Raw genomic sequence first — 21,331 nt, 5'->3', positions numbered from 1 at the left:
AAAGATTCTAAAAAATAAAAGATGTTTTAGAATTTGTAGGTGATATTACTAGGAAAATAAATGATAGGATAGTTAAATGTAAGGACTTCCTAGGAGATGGTTAAAAATAAAACATTGCATGTGAAAGAAGTAAAAGAAGTCATGACTTCTATTTTAATAGATAAGATGGTTTTAAGTTTAGATTAATTAATTATGAAATAAATTTTAAAAATATCCTAAAAATATTTTGTATAATTTTAAGGTGATATTATTAGGAAAACAAATGATATGACAATTAAATGTAAGGACATCTTAGGAGATGGTTCAAAAAGAAATATCGTACCTGAAAAAAATCATGACTTCTATTTTAATAAATAAGATATAAGAATTTCTTGAGAGATGATTAAAAATGAAATATCACATATGAAAGAAGTCATAAATTCTATTTTAATAGATAAGATGATTTTTATGATAGTTTTAATATAAATTAATTCATTTTTGGAAATAATTTTTAAAAGATCCAAAAAGGATTTTCTGGAATTTTTAGGTGATAGTATTAGGAAATAAATGATATGACAAATAAATGTAAGGACTTTCTAGTAGATTGGTTCAAAATAAAATATTATACATGAAAGAAAAGTCATGATTTCTATTTTAGTAGATAAGATTAGCTGGTTTTGGAAAAAAAAAAGAGGCTCTTAGAGCATCTCCAAAAGACACTGACACTCTATAACTTCAAATATGAAGTTTTTTGCTTTCCAAAAAGAAACTTCAAAATTTCAAATTTGAAATTTTGAAGAGTGAAACTCTATATTTGAAGTTTCAGTACTCAAACTTCAAATTTGAAGTTTCATATTTTTATTTACATTTTGGTCCCTACAACTACACATAACATTTATGATTCATATAAATATTTTTTTGTATATTGTTTTAATCCTTATAAAAATTATATCTCATAAATATTTTAAGTTTTGTTTACAAAATATAAGTTTTGCACATAGAATTAAATAAAACTTTAAAATAAGATTTAAACTATTTAAAACTAGATTTATATAACAAAATATACAAAAGAAACTTAACAAAAAAAGCTTTTAAAAAATTACATGATGACATAACTATTACACAAATTTAAATATTACAACACCACTAATAGTCAGGTAAGTTTGATCTCGAACTTTCAAAATTTCCAAATATTGATCAATTTTTATTTGTGTAACTGAAGATATGGTTGTTGTTGATGATGATGTCTTTTCGTACAATTTTTTCTTGTTCATATTGAATATATTCACGAATATAAATATCATCGATAAAAGTTAGTCTTTTAACAATATTTTATGTTTCTTGTATTATTTTCTTGTTTTGATCTAATGTATTTACAAGTATTCATATTACCCGATTTCAATATTTTTTATTTCTAATCTACAAATTAAAAATTAGGAGAGCCATTTTTTTACTTTGAAATGCACTAGTAGATCTTATATGCATTACGAAAATCACTTTATGGAATAATATGATACTTTGCTTGAAGTTTAATATTAATTAAGTTATTTTGCTTAAAATGTTATATTTTAATTTAATATTTTATTAATTAATATTTTTGTAATATGTTTATATATGTGCTAGTTATTTAAAAAAAGTTTTATGAATTTAAATTAGTTATGAGAAATATAAGGACTTTATTATAAAATAAAAATAATTTTGAAGTTGAGTTTGAAGTTTTGCTTTTGGAGAATAACACATTTAAACTTCAAATATAAAGTTTTGTAAACTTCAAAATAGAGTTCCTTTTTGGAGATGCTCTTAGCATACACTTTTCTAACTTTAAAACTGCCAATGCAATAATAATCATGGATATATTAACAAATCCAATGTTTTAAAATAGGCGAATCTGGAAAAGTTAAATTGTTAGATGATAATATATTTGTAAAAAATAATGTGAATGAAAATCCTTAAACATGAATATTTGCAAAAGTATGATAATTTTTACACCTTAACTTTTATAAATATTTGCACAAAAATATGATTACATAAGCTTAAATCTTAGACATTGTTATGATATTTCACCTTGTACTAAATAGTTCAAAAATGGAAGCACCCTTGCCTGTAAGGTTTATCGAGACGTAGCATATTATATGAAATATGAATTTAACTGCGGGTGGCGATGGTTTTATCATGCATTTTATGCTTTCTAAATTGTCTGAATCGCAAACTTATCCGCCGCTAACTAGTTGACAATTTCTTGATACCGTAGAATTTTGACGATGACATCTTTGAAATGGTCGGTAGAATGTCACTGGTTTAACCTATTATGTGTATGTATGTCTACCGAAGTCCGCGGCGTCGATGACTATAATTCCATATGTACAAAAAAGTTGGTTACACAGACAAGTGTATTTTATTAAAGTTTTCATTGTTTGTTCCTAGCGGTTTTGTTTCCTAAACGTTCTTATTTTCATATTTTTTTCTAGTCACAAACATTTACAAATGTATACTTCTGTAGGAAATCCATTTTTCATATACAAAACCTCTAAAAAATATGTGCAATGTCAATGGAAAATATTGTTTTATTTTCAGACTTTGTTCATTTTTTTCTTTAAATAATAGTAGGACATTGCGTTGATTGGAAGGTATTGCGCTGCCACAAATAGGAGTAATAATGAAGTGTTAGTTTAGTCATTTGGCATCCTGATTTGTAATTACGTTACCAGCTTTGCTATTGTCACAATATGTATTCATTATGATCGGAAGTCTACTCCACTTTCAGGTGATGCTTCAACTGTTTCACGATAAAGTCACAACACGAAACTATTTCAATAAGATATAGTTTATAAAAAGTGGCTCAACAAAGGCAAAACTCTCGTGTTTTAGAGATGACGAGGACTAGTTTGTTTCTTTTTATTGTCAGTTTCCCGAGATAATTAATTACACACCCTACTTACATTGCTACATGCAGTCAGATATTTCTTTTCTTGAATCTCAATGTTTGGAGAATTAGCATGCGCACCTGACTAATAACTTTCAAGACTACATATTACAAAAGTTTATCATTCACACCGTGAACTATGTAACAAGTCATCCTAAACACTGTCAACTATAATTGGTCAAATCAATTGATTGATCTTGCTTTTTCGAGTTCATAACTAATCTAGCTAGAAGTTGACTGGTCAAGTAAGATAATCTTAATATTAATCCGCTATGTAACATGGTGGTTTATCCAGTTAATATTGATATGTACTTTAAGATGGCTAATAGCATATAAATATTTTCACTAATTTTTTTTGTTTGTTTTTGCTTAATCTAAATTAATATGTTTGGGATGAATCAAGCCTAAGACCGGAGATACATCCCAACATTACTTTACCACTTGGCTATTTCAACTTTAGCTACTAAAATTTTACTTTTGTAGAAATAGTTTTCCCCTTCAAGAATTATTCAGATCTAGTTAAACAACTTCTACTTGGTAGTAACCAGATATTCATATATAGTTCGTAGTCCACGTGATGAAACTCGTTATAAGGACATTCCCTCAAAAGCTCCACAAAAGCTTCTGTAGCTAGCCGAAATTTCGGACTTAACTACAGAAATGAAATTGATATCGAAAAAAATATTATTTGTTTCTCGAGGATGAGTTAAATAACTAACATAAAATATAGTCCCTTGTTTTAATCATGTGGATCATCACTACTAACTACTCTTTCCGTTTCGAAAAAATTCACGTTTTATACAAAAAATTATTTAAAAATATATATTTTAATGGTAAATTATAAACTTAAAAAATATATCTGTTAAAATCTTATTGGTTAAAACTTTCAGTAGTAAATAGTTAATTATAAAAAAATAGCATTAGTAACCATTATTTAGTATATTTTTTTAATATGTGTAAAAATTTTAAAATTCACATTATATTAAAACAGATGAAGTCTTTTCTCTGTTTTTGAATGTAAATTATTTTATTTAAAATTTCAAAGATTTAGAGTTATTACTTTTAAAATGTATTATTTAACATATAAATTAAACGAATTATAAAAAAAAATCCATAACTTAATTGATCATACAATATCTGTTAGCAAAATATGTTTTCAAAGATAAAAAAAATTATATTTGAAACATAAAATATTTGTAAAATAATTTGTATCATATTAGAGGAACTAATATTTATTTACTTTTTGTACTTTTCTTGACGTTGGAAATTGCAAACCTCCTCATTAATTCACGCAGGTCCAAAGTCTAAACAAGTGCAACTAAATTTTCTTTTGTGTCCGAAAGCTCCTCAATCAAAGGACAGATGTATGTGTAGATTATTCTTTTCTTACTTCACAAAATTAAGGTTTCTTTGACAAATACTCGTAATGGCATAATAAAGACAATATCCTCTCGTGTTGACATTGCCTTCAGATTTTCTTCTGACTTTTTACTCGGTTTAAGCTAAAACATTCATCTTTGATTCTTTTCTATAGAATAAAGATATTATTTGTATGTAAATTTACATGTAATACGAAGATAGTTTGACAGCATTTAACATGTGTCCAGTTCCAGTATCATTGTGTTATCCAAAGCGTTACATTTATATATCCGTAACAGAAAGAGCTGTTAAATATCACTTCTTAGTGGAACAATCAGATTGGCTTCGCTTTTCATTCTTTTTTTTTGCTTTTGGGTTAAATTTTCTTCTTCTTTTGTTTTCATTAGGACTATAATAGAATACCTTTGAATATCTGAGCCAATTTATCACCATACGCCTTTCCTTTTCCTTCCTCTGTTTTTTTTACCGGCTACCTATCTAGACTAAATCAAATAGAGAAAAGACAAACCGATCTTTCGAAAAGCATTTTCATATGTCTGAAACTGATCTATATGAAAAAGTATAACCTCTAGTCTTTGCATCTTTTGCTAACATGTATGTCCGACCATTCCAATTTTGAGGAATATGAGACAGTTTCACATCTTCGAAGTAATCATGTAACCTTTGAAACACCTCGATCTTTGTCGCGAATGCTGGCCAGTCCATCAGATTTATAGTCATATCCACTAAATCCGAACAGTCCGTCTCAAACCGTACTGAAGTAATCCTTCTATCTCTTATACATGAGGTTGCCCAAAGTAACCATTCCATCTCAGCATGCAAAACTGAGAGGTTTCTGTTACACGCCCGTAATTCGAAGTATTATAAGCCCATTTGATCCTTAAGACTCCACCTTAAGCCATTTATACTGTCATTATTGATGCATGATGCATCAATTTGACAAGTAGGAATTTGGGATATCCAAAGGGACGCTGTCTCAACCTCTCTAGTATGGAGATCGTCATGATCCTCATTTGCTTCCTTCTTTTTGTTAGCCTTCCTCCAACATTTTGCCTCAAAAAACGCATGTTGGAGGGTGTCAATGAGGGATACGTCTTTCCCATTAAAGAATTTGTCGTTCATCGCCTTCCAAATGTACCAATAGACCCATGGGAAGGTATTGAAATGTGGTCTCAGAAGAGCCACTTTTTTTCTCTTCCAAAACATGAAGTTCATGTTTTGATATATGGATCTACTCGGGAAGTAACCAAAAGGGACGTATAGTCCGATAAAGCCCAAACCTGAAGAGCTGGTGAGCATTCAAAAAGAAGATGATTAACCGACTCCGCTGGACCAGCACTTCTAAGACAACTCCTATCGGTCCCCAAGTGTCTATACATGAGCCACACAGCCCGAGATAGCCTACACAAAAAATGTTTCATCTTACTCGGGGTCTTTATCTCCCACACATGGCTCTGAAGGCTCGTGAAACTTGGTTCTACAGCCCCTTTCTGTGAAAGACTCAACTTGGTCGATCGAAGTAGGTCATAGCCGGTTTTAACTGAATAAACTCTTGATTTTGTATGGTTTAAAATATATCCATCTGGAGCACGAGAGCGAGAATGTTTCAGCCCAAGTATCAAAGGGATATTAAGAAATCCCGTAGAAGTTGTATATCCCACTCCTTGGTATCATTCCTAATGAAGGACTGAACAAGAAGTTGGGGTAGCATGTATACAATGTGGTCAGCGGGTCTAGGTGGTCGAGCCAATACATCTGGAACCCAAGACTCACTCCAAACCCTCGTATCTTGACATGTACCACTTGTTTTTCGTAAACCCGATATGAGTAGAGGTTTTGCTGCCATGATACTACTCCATCCATATGAAGATGAGTATGTACGCCGATCTTCTAAGGGAGAAGTGTGATTATAGTACCATCCTTTTAAAACTCTTGCTAATAAGGAGTTCGGATAATGAATTAGTCTCTACAATTATTTTGCAAGAAGCGCGATATTGAAGTCATGAAGATCTCAAAACTCTAGTTCTCCCGAATCTTTGGGGGTACAAATCTCGTCTCATGCTATGTAATGTATACCTCTGCTGTTCTGTTTTAAGTTCCACCAAAAATTAGACTTTGTGCTCTTTAGTTTATCGGGTAATACCTTGTGGAAGCAAGTAATACGACATCACAAATGTCAGAACTGCTTGAGCCACAAATTTGACTTGAACTTCTTTTCTTCCTTTAGAGTTTCGATGACCAAGTGTTGACTTGTCCATTGAACCTATTTTGTACAAAGGAGAACACTTTTATCTTTGAGCCACCGAATTGTTCTGGTAATCTAAGATACATCTCCATGCCGTCTTCTGAAAAGAAACCTAAGACATCTTTTATATCTTGCTTTCGGAAACCCTCTACTCAGTTTCCAAATAACATTGATGATTTGGATACATTTAGTCGTTGTCCAGATGTCTTCTCATATATATCTAGAATGTTCATGATATCCTTCTTCCGTTTAAAGCTGATATACACTAATTTTTTGATGTTTTATCCATGCACTTGGATTTTTTTTTAAATTGTTTAACGATAAATAAGAATCTATTGATTTACTCAAGTCATAGAAAAATTTATTTTTACAAAGTAGCGGTACAATAATAATAACCTCTCCTTGTTTACAGAAAAAAAAGAACTCTCATATATGCATAATATTTCTGTGAGTAGGCCACGTAGAAAACATATTGGCTTAGTTGACTAGTGGTTGATGATTATAAACGAGTTGTGACTCAACTATCAGCGTACATAAGGTCTTAGAAATTCTTCGTTATAAGAATATTCACACACGTTGATACCTAACTTGAGGGAAAGTTGACGATCCCTAAACCATAGACGAAGAGAGTTTAGCAGTACTGCACGTCTGCATCGTATCTATTTTGCGTCGGTTATGGATATAACTTATATAATATCATATGTGTTTTTTTTGGGAGAACTCTTATATCATATAAGTAAAAAGTACATTGATTGGCATGTTATAGGATTTCAAATCGATCCGTTTGTCATTTAGCTACGAGAATTACAAAATACATACAAACTTTGGTACATCAGTACACAGATTCTCATAGAGTACAAATATGATGTACAACAGTAAATATGTATAACTTTTTTGACAAATTGAATATAATTGGAGCCTGACTAGACTATTACCATATCGAGTTACAAATAATAATCTGAACTCCAATCACAAAGAGTTCTCTACAATAACAAAACAACAAAAACCATATAGGCTTAAGATACACTTGGAAACCTCTCTGCACATTCCTCAGAACTGTGACAAGTGTCCATCATCTCTTGAAAAGAACAAAACTCATTCAGTTATAATCTCTGATACCCTTTTACACAGACTGGGACAAGTTTCATGTCAGAATTCAGGCATCAGACTTGAGAAAAGTTTTATACAGTTTCAGGTAAATAACATCTCGAGTTGAGCTAAATATGTGTTTGTCACAAATAGTAAATTAGATTCACATGAATTTAAGTACTTCTCCTTGCATTGGTATAAAATTAGCTCATTTTTATTGCTCTCACTCTCTCACTTGTTCTTCAAAGGAGGGTCTGAACATCCACTGAATACTTCCAAACATATTATAATGTTTGGGACATCTTTGTAAAACGTAGTGGTCGATTTAATACTATAGAGCAAGTATCTAGACTGTCGTACATATTATAATTTCAGTAACTGTACTAGTCTAGTGATTGCCGATTTTCATTATGTTCTAGTGGTGATTATGCCAATATTTACTGGACACTATAAGATTACTTGTCAATTGAAATCTACAAAATGTTGCAAATCATTTTTAGGTGTAAAATACCAAACTTAAAAATTAAGTTAAGACGATTTGTCCAAAAAAAAAAAAATCAAGTTAAAACGACTGTGAACTTCTGTTTCTCTATACATTAAGTTTCAACGACATCAAATAAATCATCACGGAGAAACAGATTGAAAAAATGTTTAGGAACAAGAATAAGCTTTTGATACAAACCACCTGAACTCACGATAACACGAAAAAAAACTTGCACTCTGACATTTGCAACAAGTATTCTCTTACCCAATGAACTTATAGTAAACCAGCAAGCATAGCTCCTGGATCATCAGCTAAGGCCGCTGGGCTAGGCGGTTGAGCTACAGGTGGTGGTGGTGCTGCTGCTGGAACTAGAGCTCGAGATCCCATTGGAATAGCAATTAGTTGTTCCTTGATGAATTCTTTCAACCTGTAGGCAAGGCAAAAGAGGTCAAGCGTAAGTAGCTGTGTTTGAGAGGTTGAGTTCGTGATAAGAGGCAGAGTTGTCATACTCGAATGTAAGGGTAGGATCTCCTGAGCCTACTGTCATTCGCAGTTGGGTTCTGTCTGCTGGGTCTGTTTCAATTCTTGCCTGGAAAAAAAAACATAAAAAAACACGGACAACGTGGGATAAGTATAAGAAATTAAGGAGCTGGAAAAAGTGGCAAGTGCCAAAACCACTAAGACAAAAGTTGGTTGAAATCTCACCAAACAGAGCATGGCTCCTGTAGTTTCAGAGTAGAAGGTTGTGCTTGCCACTAGATTATTAGGGTTCGGATCCTACAACAGAAAAGCGTAAAAGTTTAATTTATAGAATGCATGTGTGCAACAAAGCATAAGGAGGGACTCAGATCGTAAACAAATACTTACAAGCCCAGGGCATATTGTCACCCGGAAACTGTTGAACAGGTTCGCCATTTCCGGAAGAGCTAGAGGTCTTACACCTCTTACCTGCAAGAAATTGCAGTATCCGATTATGATTAACAGTGTGACACCACATTAATACTATCCTAAGCATATGTAGTAATCCCAGAAGTTATCTTTAACAACTTTGAGTAACATGAACAGAAGCCATGTGGATATCCAACGCTACACACTACTCATATACTTTTATTCGATATTTTGTCAGAGAAGCTGAAATACATACAACTTCCTGAAGTTTCAAGGGTGGTCCTGAAAGTGCTCTCCATTGCGGGAAGAACTCTTCAGATGTCAATTGTAGAGGTTGAAGAAACTTATTCAAGACTGCTGGGATCCGGAGTTTGGCACCAACCTATAAAAGATCCAGCTTGTCAGGTAGAGAGTCGCAGATACTAAAGAAACCATTCACCAAAACAAGTAAAGGAGGGTTGCGGTAAGTACCACGATTGTACCAAGCTTGTACGAGAAATCCAAAACCGCGACATCTCTGCTAGGGCGGATGTTCATCACTTCAAGTGGAGATTGTACCTATAACCACGACAGAAATTGGAACACCTCAGTAAACATAAGGTTACAGAAAAGAGGAGAGTGTGTGATTGAGTAGTAAAATTGACAAAATCAACAGAATGAAGTACTTGTGCTCGAGGAGGAATTGTATCAGGTACTGGAGACAGTTCCAATTTTAAATGGGCAGGGGGTAGTATTAGAGCTTGGACTGATGTAAGTGGATTAGTGCTCTTGTTTCCCAAGAAGAGGACAAGTCTCCCATGGTGTCCTCTCCATTCAGCTTTGATGCCGATCTGAGTGATACCAACACTCAACAAAATGAGGAACATAAGAAATAGAAAAGCTCATTCTCTGCAACCATTATTCGCGTAAAAATCAAACCTGGATATAAGGATCCTCGTATAAGACACCACTGTCTTTCAAACATAAAGCATGAAATCTCTCAGCAATATTTCCTATGACCTGTTACAGAAAACAAAACTGAATAAGAAAACAATCCAAGCATGCAAATAATAGTTAATATATACTGTATACAATGTCAATGCAACAAGTTCATCAGGTTTCGCGGCTGTAGCATTATTACGTCGAACAAAATCAAGAAACTCTGCAGAGAGTATGAACAGAACATCTCAGGTAGGATTTCCATTCAAGGTAAACGTTTTACCTTTTCCAAATAATAAATTCAAAAAGAGAAAACAGAGAAAAATAGCCAATAGTTAAAAACCTAGGGAATGAATGAGCTAAAAATATTAGAAGTATAATTTAATCCATGTTCAAAACTACCATTCCAAAGAAAGCAAAGGGTTGTTCAAAAAAAAAAAAAAAAGCAAAGGAAGAATGAAACAATACCTCCACATTGTTTGTTTGCTCTCCAACAGGTACAATGGCGGAACCATCCACTTCATCTGGAACTCCTTCTGTTCCAGTGGGACCGTGCTGTTCAGTTGACACAACTCCAGGTGGAGCCTCTATAGCAAGAGGACCAAGAAGGTCGCTAAGGAGATCTGGTGATGGAGCTTGTGGATCTGTATTACTTGAAGTTCCATTCGGCTGAGAGATAGATCGGGCTACTGACTGGGGTTCCTGCTAGACACGCAAGGAGAAACAAAATGTCAGGGATAATAAGATAAAAAAGTATGTGTATCGGTATAAGATAAATGTCAGGGATACGTTATCAAGCTAAGGAAAATGAAAAACGTATCGGTAATTAGGGCCGACAAATAGAAGTACTCAGCGTGCTTCCACTTACACTTGGAATCTTCAAAGGTGGGGGTGCCCCACTAACAGGCTGTGGGTCAGCCAAAACCAAAGCATTTGAAGGCTGTTGCTGTGCTCTAAGCTTGATGGCACTCTGGTCTGCGGTATCTTCAACAACTTCTGCCTTTTTAATCAATGACGACTATGGAACAGACAAAATCACCATCAAATCATCCAGTATCCAAACGTCCCATCAAAGTAACTCTAATGGAATCATAAAATAATTTACAAACCTGACGTTCCGGAAATTTCGGCATCTCAGCCAATACATCCATAAAGGCAGCACCCTTTTTACTCAATTCAAAGTATTCCACTGCCCTTTGTTGTATCTCCACATCAATACAACTCTCGTACCTGCCAAAACACAAAATCATTTAGGAAACTTGATTTGATTACATAAAAGAAGAGGGCATAAATGACAAGCAAAACATTGAGAATGACAAGGTTAGCAAGTCTTACTTCTTGAATACAGCCCAAACTTTCTTTTCCAGTTCTGGATCCCGGGGTTGAGTGTGCATAAGAAGCTTTGCATAAGTGGAAAGAAGAATAGGAATGGTGGGAGTCCTGAGAAAGAAAGAAAAAACATTTAAGGCATACCCGAAGACAAGAAGAGCACAATGCAGAATTTGTGTTGTCCTTACGATACTGTGGGAAGCTTCTCATGTAAGATGCTAAAGAGTTCGCTTGCACTGCATCCAGGTTGTCTAGCTAGAAGGTGGCCATACTCCCCCAGTATATAAGCACTGACCTGACATTTAGAGAGAGAGATATTATATTGTGGTAACCAATATTTTTATGTATATAAGACACTTTTAACGTTGTATCATGACCACAATTTCGATACAGAAGAGATTGTGTCAGAAAAGTAGTAAGTAGGTATTTAGGGGTATAACTTATCTGCGCAATGCAATATTGAAAATTTCTTATACAAGAAGTGAGGATGTACAACCTTCACCATTGTCTCATGTATGGCAATCTTGTCCAAATATTCTCTTGCTTTTGATGCGGCGTAAGGCTGTCATATTAAAGAAAACTGTCAGCAACTTCCGAGTGTCCTGAATAGGATAATATACGACATATTAATTCTTTCAAATTTTAAATACCTGAAGGTCTTCATTATTTGTTACAAACTGAACCACACGAAACCAAATGTCATCGCTAACAAAATCCCCAGCCTTATCGATCAATTGAAGGATCACATCTACATACCTAAGAAATATCAAAGTTAACATTTAGTGTAATGAAAGGTTGACCAATTGGCTAATGATGTCATCGTAATTATAATTGTATGCATTGAAAAAGTGAAGATCTTTTTTTTTTTTGGTGGTAGAAGTTACGCTTACCATGATAGATCAGGAGCAAACTTTTCAGCAAGAATGGCAGCTTTAAGTGATAATTCCTCACGCATGGAAAACTCTGCTGTGCTAAGATACTGCAATGTATTTTTCAGTTCAATATAAGCATAAACACTGCACAGCTAAATCATTATTCTGTTGAACATCACAAAATTAAAAGGTCTACAAACCAAGAAAATATATTAATATGCACCAAGGCCAACAAGACTTACCTGCAACAACTCTTCGACTATATCCTTTGCATTTGACACATCGCACATCCCATAGAGCAAATCAAGAGCACGTCTACGAATACTGCAAGAAGTTCAAGCACTAAGTGAATCTGATGCCATTAGCAAAAGATATAAAACAAACTAGAATTTCTGGAAACGGCAGCTTCCATTTGCGAAGGAAAAGGAATTAGACCTACATGGACTTTGCTACTTATCCAATCCAGTTATCTATATATGAAAAACGTCAAAATACTACTGACCCACCAGCCAAGAATTGCCACCACAGGTGCATATACAAAAATTGTTTCTTAGAATAAAACAAATCAAGAAAACATGTTTCACCAAAACTACATTGCAGAGATTCAGATTTAAATTTAGAGTTTGATATATGCCATCCAAATTCCGTAATTTCAAATTCAGAACTATGACCAATTTCATGATTGACATCAGCTATACTCAGTTTTGAATTAAAGCATCAAAAGATAAAGATTCTGGTTCACAAGCCATTGAAGTTGATACTGAGATGGTAAAAATCCAACCTGATGTCGGGGTCTTTTAAGGAGGTGATTATCTGAGACTGATGCTTCTTTATGACATCTTGGACATCGGTGACCATTAGCATTCGTGTCATGTTCTCCTGAAATGTTGTCAAGAAATGCATCATGACAGGCCCGTAAATGAGTGAAACAATAGCGAATAGCATTATGCACCACCAACAGTAAACAAATTTAATGTTCTAGCTAGGCTTAGAAACACGACGTGTGTATTCGAGATCTCACCAAGCCTAGATATCTGATGTTGGGCTCACGGACAGAAATAAACTTTCCAAGAAGAGCAACACACTGTGACATCATTTCCTTCTCAGCATCAAGATGGATGACCTATATCAAAACACATCATCAAGTTAGGAAATAGCTCACCAATCCAGATAATTGTTGAGCACATACAAGTCAACTATCCATGATAAAGCTCTTAGAAATAACTCAAGCAGAAAATAGAATATTATTTACTTTTCAACAAGAACAAGAACAGTAGGGAACATACAAAGAACAGCATGCAAGTAACTGCAAGCGACTCAAACTCATTTTCTCCACCAAAACCGAAAATTTTATTTTAAAACCTTCACATGTATTTTCTTATTATGTTTTGATATAACAGTGTCTTATGTGAAGTTGAGGAGGAAAATGAATGGGAAGGGATGGATCAGATATGTTTTTGGCATCAACTTGTTCCCCAGCTATCTGAACGAACTTACCAGGGATAGAGCTTCAAACAGCACAGCGTGAGATGCATTGTTCTTATTCACATTTTTTACAACATCTGTCCCCATTAATATCCGCTGAAGGACCTGAAATTTTCATGAAATGGCATCAGATACGATATAAAAACATATGATAGAGATTTACTTGAGAAATATTGAACCTCGAAAAGAGATTTTCTGGTACTGGGATCTTCAATGGTTGGAAAATACTGAAGAGCCCTCATCGCCTTAACCTGTGCTGACCACATATATATAAGAATCCAAGATACCGTAACAGAAATAGAACAAAGCTTGGGATTATGTGCTCAATAAAAGTTAAGGCCAAACCTGGAGCCACGGAGATGGGATGCCGTAGTATGTGTACTCCTGAGGCACGTCCTGGTTCCTAGCAAGGCGCTCCAATATTTTGACACACTTAGGTAGACAACTCGAATATGCCTCATGATTATTTGATACCAAAGCTACAAGAAGACTTGTCGAGGATGTCAAGACACCGAGATCCCGTTCATCCAAAAGTTGTGTCATACGATCCGCCCTGGAGGCACACAACAATCAGAATTTACGAACGATGCCCAATTAAAATGAAACAATCAGTTACCCAGAGTGTTAGTACACACCAGCCATCAACGTTGATGGCATCAGGATTTTTCCTGAACAAGCGCAGTAGGCACAATGCCGCTTTTTTCCTTACGAGCGGTCTGCAGCTGCTAGAAATCTACAGCAAAGAAATCCCATAGCATTAAATATGTTTACTTTTATGGATAAATATCCATAACCCATCTTGTTGGGGTCACTTACAAGCAGCTTTTGAACATCAGGTGCCAATGATTCCGCAAAATCTCTCCCACCAATATTTCCAACCTACAGGACAAAGCAAACAGGGCAAGGTATGAGAGCCATAGAAGAAAGGACACACCTTTTTAATTAAGTAGAAGGCTTTGAATAACTAGAAAACAGACATAACGTGGCCAAAGACTTCCACTGAAACAGTCACTTAACCGCGTTCATAATCCGAACGACTTCACTACACTCTAAGATCTCAACACAACTATGGACAAAAGAGCACATACCAAAGTCAATGCCAGGCACTGGAAAGTCTCATTCCGACCAATTATATCGTTCCGCACTGTATTTATTGCCAACTTCAAAAAATCATGGTTCTCGTTGAGCAAGCATGATGTAACAATGTAGCCAACCTGTAATCATCGATGAAAAGTTCGATACATACAACTAAGATAGGAAAGATACCACAATATAAAACTGAAAATGCAAACCCAATACGCATGGCATCATTTATATTATTATATATCTTGGTTAAGAGTTGCTATCATGTTGTTAGTATATACTTAGTAAATGCCCCATTACATTACCAGGTTCAATTAAACAGAGTAAAATTCCAAAACGCTTGAAATAGTATTTAGATCTCCCTTATTATGGTCTTCACTAAAATCTACTTTTTTCATCTTGAACATTAGATTTAATCAAACAAATACCCCACCTATTTCTCTTCTCCTAGCTTTAGAAAGCAATATGTAACTGTTTAAGCTAGCAAACAACATTACTAACCTGCTTTTCTGGATACTTTGGAGCAGAGATAAGAGAAACCGCCTCCATATGGCCAAAATCCACATCGTAACCTAGCATATGTATATATAGCATCTTCCAGACATATTTCTTCTTTTTATATGGTGTCAAAACCTGCCAAACAGAAAACAATCAAAGAATGCATGCTCAGTTCAATTCTAACATGAAGCTCAGAATATTGTTATTTCGTAAAGTTCAGCTAACCACAGATGAACACTACCGGCCAGCTACAGCTCTGCTACTTATAGTATGAAATCAGCACTTCAACCAAAACGTGATACAGCAACACAGCTTAATCTACTTCGTAATGAGCTATTCAAATCTATCTGTATGCTTGATTTCTTTCCTTGAAAATAACCTAACGAGCTTCCAAGTGGAAAGCAGTAGTGATGTTTACAACGGTAAGATAATGGCCTAATCTCCAAGCATATACAAGACAAACACAATACTGCCTTATCAAGGTGCACATTACATGATAGAAATGAAACAGCTATACACAATCTATCAACTAACTCTGCATCAACCTAGTAGCTCTAGCATTGGATTCGTATTGAAACTGAGCCTAACGTTAAACAATCTTGAAGGAATAGGTAGCTGCAAAGGATACTACATCTCCAGAATCTCTATTCAATACAAAACCTCACAGCGGATTACAGGGAAGCCCCTAACCTTCTCGTTTTTGAAGCACGTGCGTATGTTACCCAGCTCCTTATCAACTCGGAGTCGCTCCGCCTCCTTGTTCTGGCAATTACGAATGTCGCTGATGAAAACGGAGAGTCCTCTCATTCCGGTCATGGCGGAAACAATTCCTCAGATCCACCGTTCGCCGCCGCCTCACAGGAGCAGATCCGACTCGCGACCACCGGATCTAGCTTCGACGGAAGGCGTAGAGTACAGCTCGAGCGTGATGGATTCGCCGGAGCGCAGATCGAAACCCTAATCTAGAGATGGAAGACGGCACTTTCCAATTGAAGAAGATTCAAAAAGGGAGGGGGGAGTGATCTGGAGAAGGTGAGAGAGATAAACCTGCGGGGAACGACGGGAGACGACTTCTATTTTTCTTTTTATTTTACAGCTGTGACTTTTCTCAATGTTTGTGTATTTCAGTTTTTTTTTGTCTTTTTATTACATACTAGAGTTTTTAACCTATTACATACTAGAGTTTTTAACCGCGCTACGCGCAGATAAGATATTATATGTATTTTTCAATTCTAAAAAAATAATGTATAATATTGTATTATATTATTTAAAGAATATAAAATAAGACTATATAACATAAATATTTTTTTTAATTTTCTTTGTGAAAATTATTATGTTGTTTGATTGTTGTACTTGATTCGCATATTTGCATAGATATATGTGATAGATGAATAACTATATTTTTATTATCAGTAAATAATATATATTTATTATATAATATAAGAAAAATAAAATTATTTACTTTTTAAACAACCTTGTCTCATGTTGGGGACTCGGTTATAGACATATTATATTCGAAGAAGGCATTTTACAGTTATCAATCTTCTTAAAAGTCAAGAAACAAATCTGAATATCAAAACAATATCTCATACGATCTCTTTGTGGAATAACTACTCTAAAGTAATTGAATTTAGGCATCAAAAAGGACTGAAAATGGATGTGCATATGTGTTATCTAAGTCAGTTTTACAAAGTACTATTCATAGTTGATATATCATTTATGTCCATCCTATTTTTTTTGGTCCATCCATTCTTAAACATCTTGAAATAATTGATGCTAATTAATAATAAAATTTTGGCTGGCAAAAAAAATCAAATTTGTCTAATTATCGCTAAAATATTTTATTAATATTGTCTAAGAAGCTTTCAAGTGATATCATAGTTTAATTTTTATTAGTTTTTTTTGTCAATTTTTAGAGTTTTTTGTATTTAAGATTTTTTCCATATTAAGCTTCTATTTCTTTCACTGAATTGATATATATATATGTCATAAAATTACCATCAAATCATTTTTACTTATTTATTATTTTGTTTTTAATGAAAATACACCTTTAAATAATTTAATTTAAAATAAAATTATATATTAATTTGTTGTATTCTAACAATTTGATTGATTTAATTAATTTGCTTTGGTGGATAACTTAAAAAAATTTCATATGAATCGGAGAAAGCAATCTTATGTTGTTATATTATATTTATTTGTGTATATAGAATCTATATATAATGCTAGTGTAATAAAGAAAGAACATTATTTTTTGTAACTTCAAAAAGATACATTATTACAACTTGAAATTAATCAAAATTGAATAAAATGGTAATTAAATATTTGTAAATCTAATTGTTTTTTTTTATCTTGTTCAGTTGGATTCTCATGAAAAGAAATCGATAGGTTAAACAAATGTTTCAAAATTTGAAATGTTTCAAAATTTGTTGTGTTATTGTTTTGTCTATAAATTACAAAATTTATTGAATTGATATATTTAATTATTGCACCCTTAAATAATATTTTATTAAGACATTGGAGAACTATGTTTTGAGTTGTTTTGTCAAAATTGTACAAAAATCTATGCTTTTCATATTTGTCACGGAAATTTATATGTTAAATTTACTTTTACAAAATTCTTAACTTTGTCACGAAAACAAAAATCTATGATTTTTCATATTTTTCAATATTCTCACACTTTCAAAGAATATATTAGCTTAGTCACTTACTTATTTTTTTTTACAAAACAAAGTATCAGAGTCTTGAAAGTTGAACTCATATTATTGTAATTGTACATAAGAGTTTGTGATTACATACTCAGTGATTCTTGTATATGTGTTCAAGAAAGTTTCAATGGCTTAGTGGTAACTGTTCTATATTAATGTCATAATAACCCGGGTTCGATCCTTTCCTTCGCATTGTTTTTCATAATGTCACAAAAATCTATGCTTTTCATATTTGTCACGGAAATTTATATGTTAAATTTACTTTTACAAAATTCTTAACTTTGTCACGAAAACAAAAATCTATGATTTTTCATATTTTTCAATATTCTCACACTTTCAAAGAATATATTAGCTTAGTCACTTACTTATTTTTTTTTACAAAACAAAGTATCAGAGTCTTGAAAGTTGAACTCATATTATTGTAATTGTACATAAGAGTTTGTGATTACATACTCAGTGATTCTTGTATATGTGTTCAAGAAAGTTTCAATGGCTTAGTGGTAACTGTCCTATATTAATGTCATAATAACCCGGGTTCGATCCTTTCCTTCGCATTGTTTTTCATTTTTTACGAAAAAATAAATAAAATGACGTGGCAATTTCGGACTCTCTGATTGGTTGATTTTTCTATCCTACGTGGACACCTTCTCCATGGCTTATATTTGCCTTTTAGTATAGTATAGATACTAGGTTTTGATTTATATATAGGGAAATTATAAAAATAATTATATGTGGAAAATTTGAATAGAAAAATAATAATATATACAGGTGATTTCCACTTTTAAAAAACTATAGCTTATATGGTTAAAAGTACAAAACGTAGGGTAAGAAATGAGAAGATTTAACTTTGAAAACTAATTTTGAATAATAAAAAATAATTATGAATATAAATTTTAGAATTTAATATATATAAAAAATTATTATTATAGGTATCAAAATAATTATATGTGGAAATTTTCAATAGAAAATAATAATAATATTTACAGGTGATTTCCCCTTCTAAAAAACTATATTTTATATGGTTAAAAGTACAAAATGAGAAGATTTAACTTTGAAAACAACTTTTGAAAAAATATAAAATAATTATAAATATAAAACTGTAGAAATTTAATATATAATAACTCCAGAGCAATAAGTTGTGAAAATACATCTAACCAGTCTAAATATTTTTTGAATGTTCAATTTACAATATAAATTTTCTTAAAAGATACAATCTCTTAAAATTATTTTTAGAAACTTTAAAAATTATAAGTAAGAAATACAAACAAAAAGTTATGATAGGAAAATAAGGAGTAAATTTTCACCAAGAAATTTAAAGTACATACTCATTCATTTTTACCAAAAAAAAGGGTACATATTCATTACGAGCTCCATTGACAGTATTGACAACACATTATTAACTCTTACCACCAACTATTCCAATAAGATCCATCCACCCAAAAACTTATCACATTTGAGTATATTCTCATAGTTGTTTTTAAAGCTTCTAAGTAGTGGTTTCCTAATGAGCTGAGCCTGATAACTCAAAAACAGAATTTGTTGGATCAGTGTATCAACATCAATGAAATTTTGGAGGAAGAAAAATTTGATTATAGGAGGTATAAAACAGGAACAAAGAAACAAAAGATATAGATGTAGCAGTTGGATGACAGGGGTGGCCAAGCTGTTACTGAGAAGATACTCTCTATCAGATGATGCTGCCATCAAAGTATCCTAAGAATATTTTGATTCCTTTTTATTATATTTTCTTGTAAACATGTCCAAAATATTTTATTTATTTTATGCTTATATTTGCTTTTAAATATTTATTGTTTTAAATATATCCACCTACCAAACTATTCTCCTTTTCTTCGGTCAAAAAATCTACTCTTCTTTTCTTCCCAGGTGAAAAAGGGGGTGAACATATGTTCCATAAGATATGATGACAAAAAATATATGTTCCATAAGATATGTTCTTAGGATACTTTGATGACAAAAAATATATGTTCCATGTATGGATCTACGCAAACGTCAGAAAGGCAAAAAATGACGTCTACCATAATCTGCCAAATACCATTTTTTATCATACAATACGACCTTTTTACATTTAAGCTATATATATTTTCGAAATGAAAAAGCGATCATCCGAAACTAAGATATCTTGTGGCATTAGTAGCACTTGGTCTACGGCACCTCTTTAGCCACATCAAACTATTCTCTCTGCTTCCAAAATCATACATATAATGTACATGGTTTCCTCTATAGAGCCTCTCTAGATCATAAGAGGCTCCTTGCATTCCATTTATGTGGAACTTTTTCTTGGTTAAAGAATCACCAACCATCTATGTTGCACCAAAACAGATACGGGGACAAAAACGAAAATAGAGATGAATAATGGCAAAACCAAAAAAATATAGATGTGAGTGAAATAATGTAAAGAGATAGTGAAGTTGTATCTCATCTCAGTTTTGAGGAGGACGAGACAGATTTGATCTATCCCTCGAAACAAATAGGAAATAACCAGAATCGAACTCTAAAGTCCAAGTCTAAATCATAAGATGATCTTGGATACATATCTGATCCACACTCTTCTCATACAGAAACAATATTGATGACTATCATTAGATTTCATCCCTGAAGATTGTGTAGTCTCTTGTCTCCATATTACATGACACTAAAGATCGATAATCAAATGGATGCATTACCTTGGATGCAAAATTACCGATAATCGGGAAGTCGGTTTTTTAGAAAAGTTTCCAACAATCATCATAATTCAAACACCACATCTCTAAAAGTTCGGAGCTCTCAGACATACATGACAAAACCCCGGAATGTAGTCAAGATTCTTTTGATATTGTCTTTGTTGTGACCAGAATATTCCGGCAATTGCACAACCCGAAAATGATCGGATTTAGAATAGAAATCATGAGCTACAAATACTCCGGATACAGCTAGTAAAGTGAATCTTCTAATTCAGGCTGATATGAAACAAGTTAGTGATTTGACAAGCACAGTGAACTACCTTGGAAGTCCACCTCCTTCATGGATCCAAAAGAAAAAAATGGAATGGATGATGGATCCAAAAGGAAATCGATTCATTGATGATTAATAATAAAATTAAACCATGTTTTAACTTCAAATACTTCTTAGATAATATTATTGACAATAAAAGACTGACTCTATTGTGGGTTTTGAATATATTTCATATTTGCCCTCAACTAGCTGGTAGGATTATAATCACTAAAAGTTTTGTATAGAAATCTGAAAAGAAAAAAGCCAAATAAAAGCCCTAAAACATCTTTTTGTTTTGTTTTGATTTTACCACTGGTATTACTTTATTACCGAAAACACAGAGACTGTTCCAAAAACAGAGCATAGTTCGAAACGTTATAAAACAAATAACAAAAAACATCACATAAAAACCATACTAGTATCACTCCATCTAAAAAAATGTTTTCAGCTCCCAAAATC

General features: G+C 33.0%; 1 protein-coding gene across 3 annotated transcripts; it reads right to left on the bottom strand.

Annotated features, from left to right (window-relative positions):
* Positions 1–8,166: 8,166 nt before the first annotated feature.
* LOC103845528 (AP-2 complex subunit alpha-1) lies at positions 8,167–16,375 on the bottom strand. Of its 3 annotated transcripts, none has more exons than XM_009122396.3 (27): positions 15,864–16,375; positions 15,177–15,308; positions 14,681–14,806; positions 14,409–14,471; positions 14,228–14,325; positions 13,938–14,145; positions 13,772–13,843; positions 13,605–13,697; positions 13,129–13,230; positions 12,889–12,986; positions 12,350–12,431; positions 12,126–12,214; positions 11,886–11,991; positions 11,732–11,797; positions 11,424–11,530; positions 11,242–11,346; positions 11,016–11,136; positions 10,775–10,924; positions 10,375–10,611; positions 9,907–9,987; positions 9,654–9,818; positions 9,460–9,546; positions 9,245–9,370; positions 8,968–9,048; positions 8,806–8,877; positions 8,610–8,689; positions 8,167–8,527 (listed from the first exon to the last, which is right to left on the bottom strand). In XM_009122396.3, exons 1-27 carry the CDS (start codon positions 15,987–15,989, stop codon positions 8,374–8,376), a joined length of 3,027 nt encoding a protein of 1,008 aa, XP_009120644.2. In that variant the 5' UTR covers positions 15,990–16,375; the 3' UTR covers positions 8,167–8,373. The 3 variants fall into 3 exon arrangements, with proteins under 3 accessions (XP_009120644.2, XP_018511194.2, XP_009120645.2); XM_018655678.2 differs by having other exon boundaries at positions 9,463–9,546; positions 15,864–15,989; XM_009122397.3 differs by having other exon boundaries at positions 10,375–10,608; positions 15,864–15,989.
* Between the last annotated feature and the right edge of the window lie 4,956 nt (positions 16,376–21,331).

Source organism: Brassica rapa, chromosome A10 (assembly GCF_000309985.2).
Source record: "Brassica rapa cultivar Chiifu-401-42 chromosome A10, CAAS_Brap_v3.01, whole genome shotgun sequence".
In the NCBI taxonomy this organism is placed as follows: Eukaryota; Viridiplantae; Streptophyta; class Magnoliopsida; order Brassicales; family Brassicaceae; genus Brassica; species Brassica rapa.
The sequence above is the reverse complement of the archived record's forward strand: the minus strand, read 5'-3'. Positions and strand labels throughout refer to the sequence as shown.

Bases quoted from the DNA above. Each gene is read 5' to 3' on its own strand.
- LOC103845528 (XM_009122396.3), bottom strand. From the start codon at position 15,989: ATGACCGGAATGAGAGGACTCTCCGTTTTCATCAGCGACATTCGTAAT. The intron at 15,309-15,863 runs GTTAGGGGCTTC...TCTGTTTGGCAG, and splicing joins CGTGCTTCAAAAACGAGAAG to GTTTTGACACCATATAAAAA. The intron at 14,807-15,176 runs GTTAGTAATGTT...CGATGATTACAG, and splicing joins CAAAGTATCCAGAAAAGCAG to GTTGGCTACATTGTTACATC.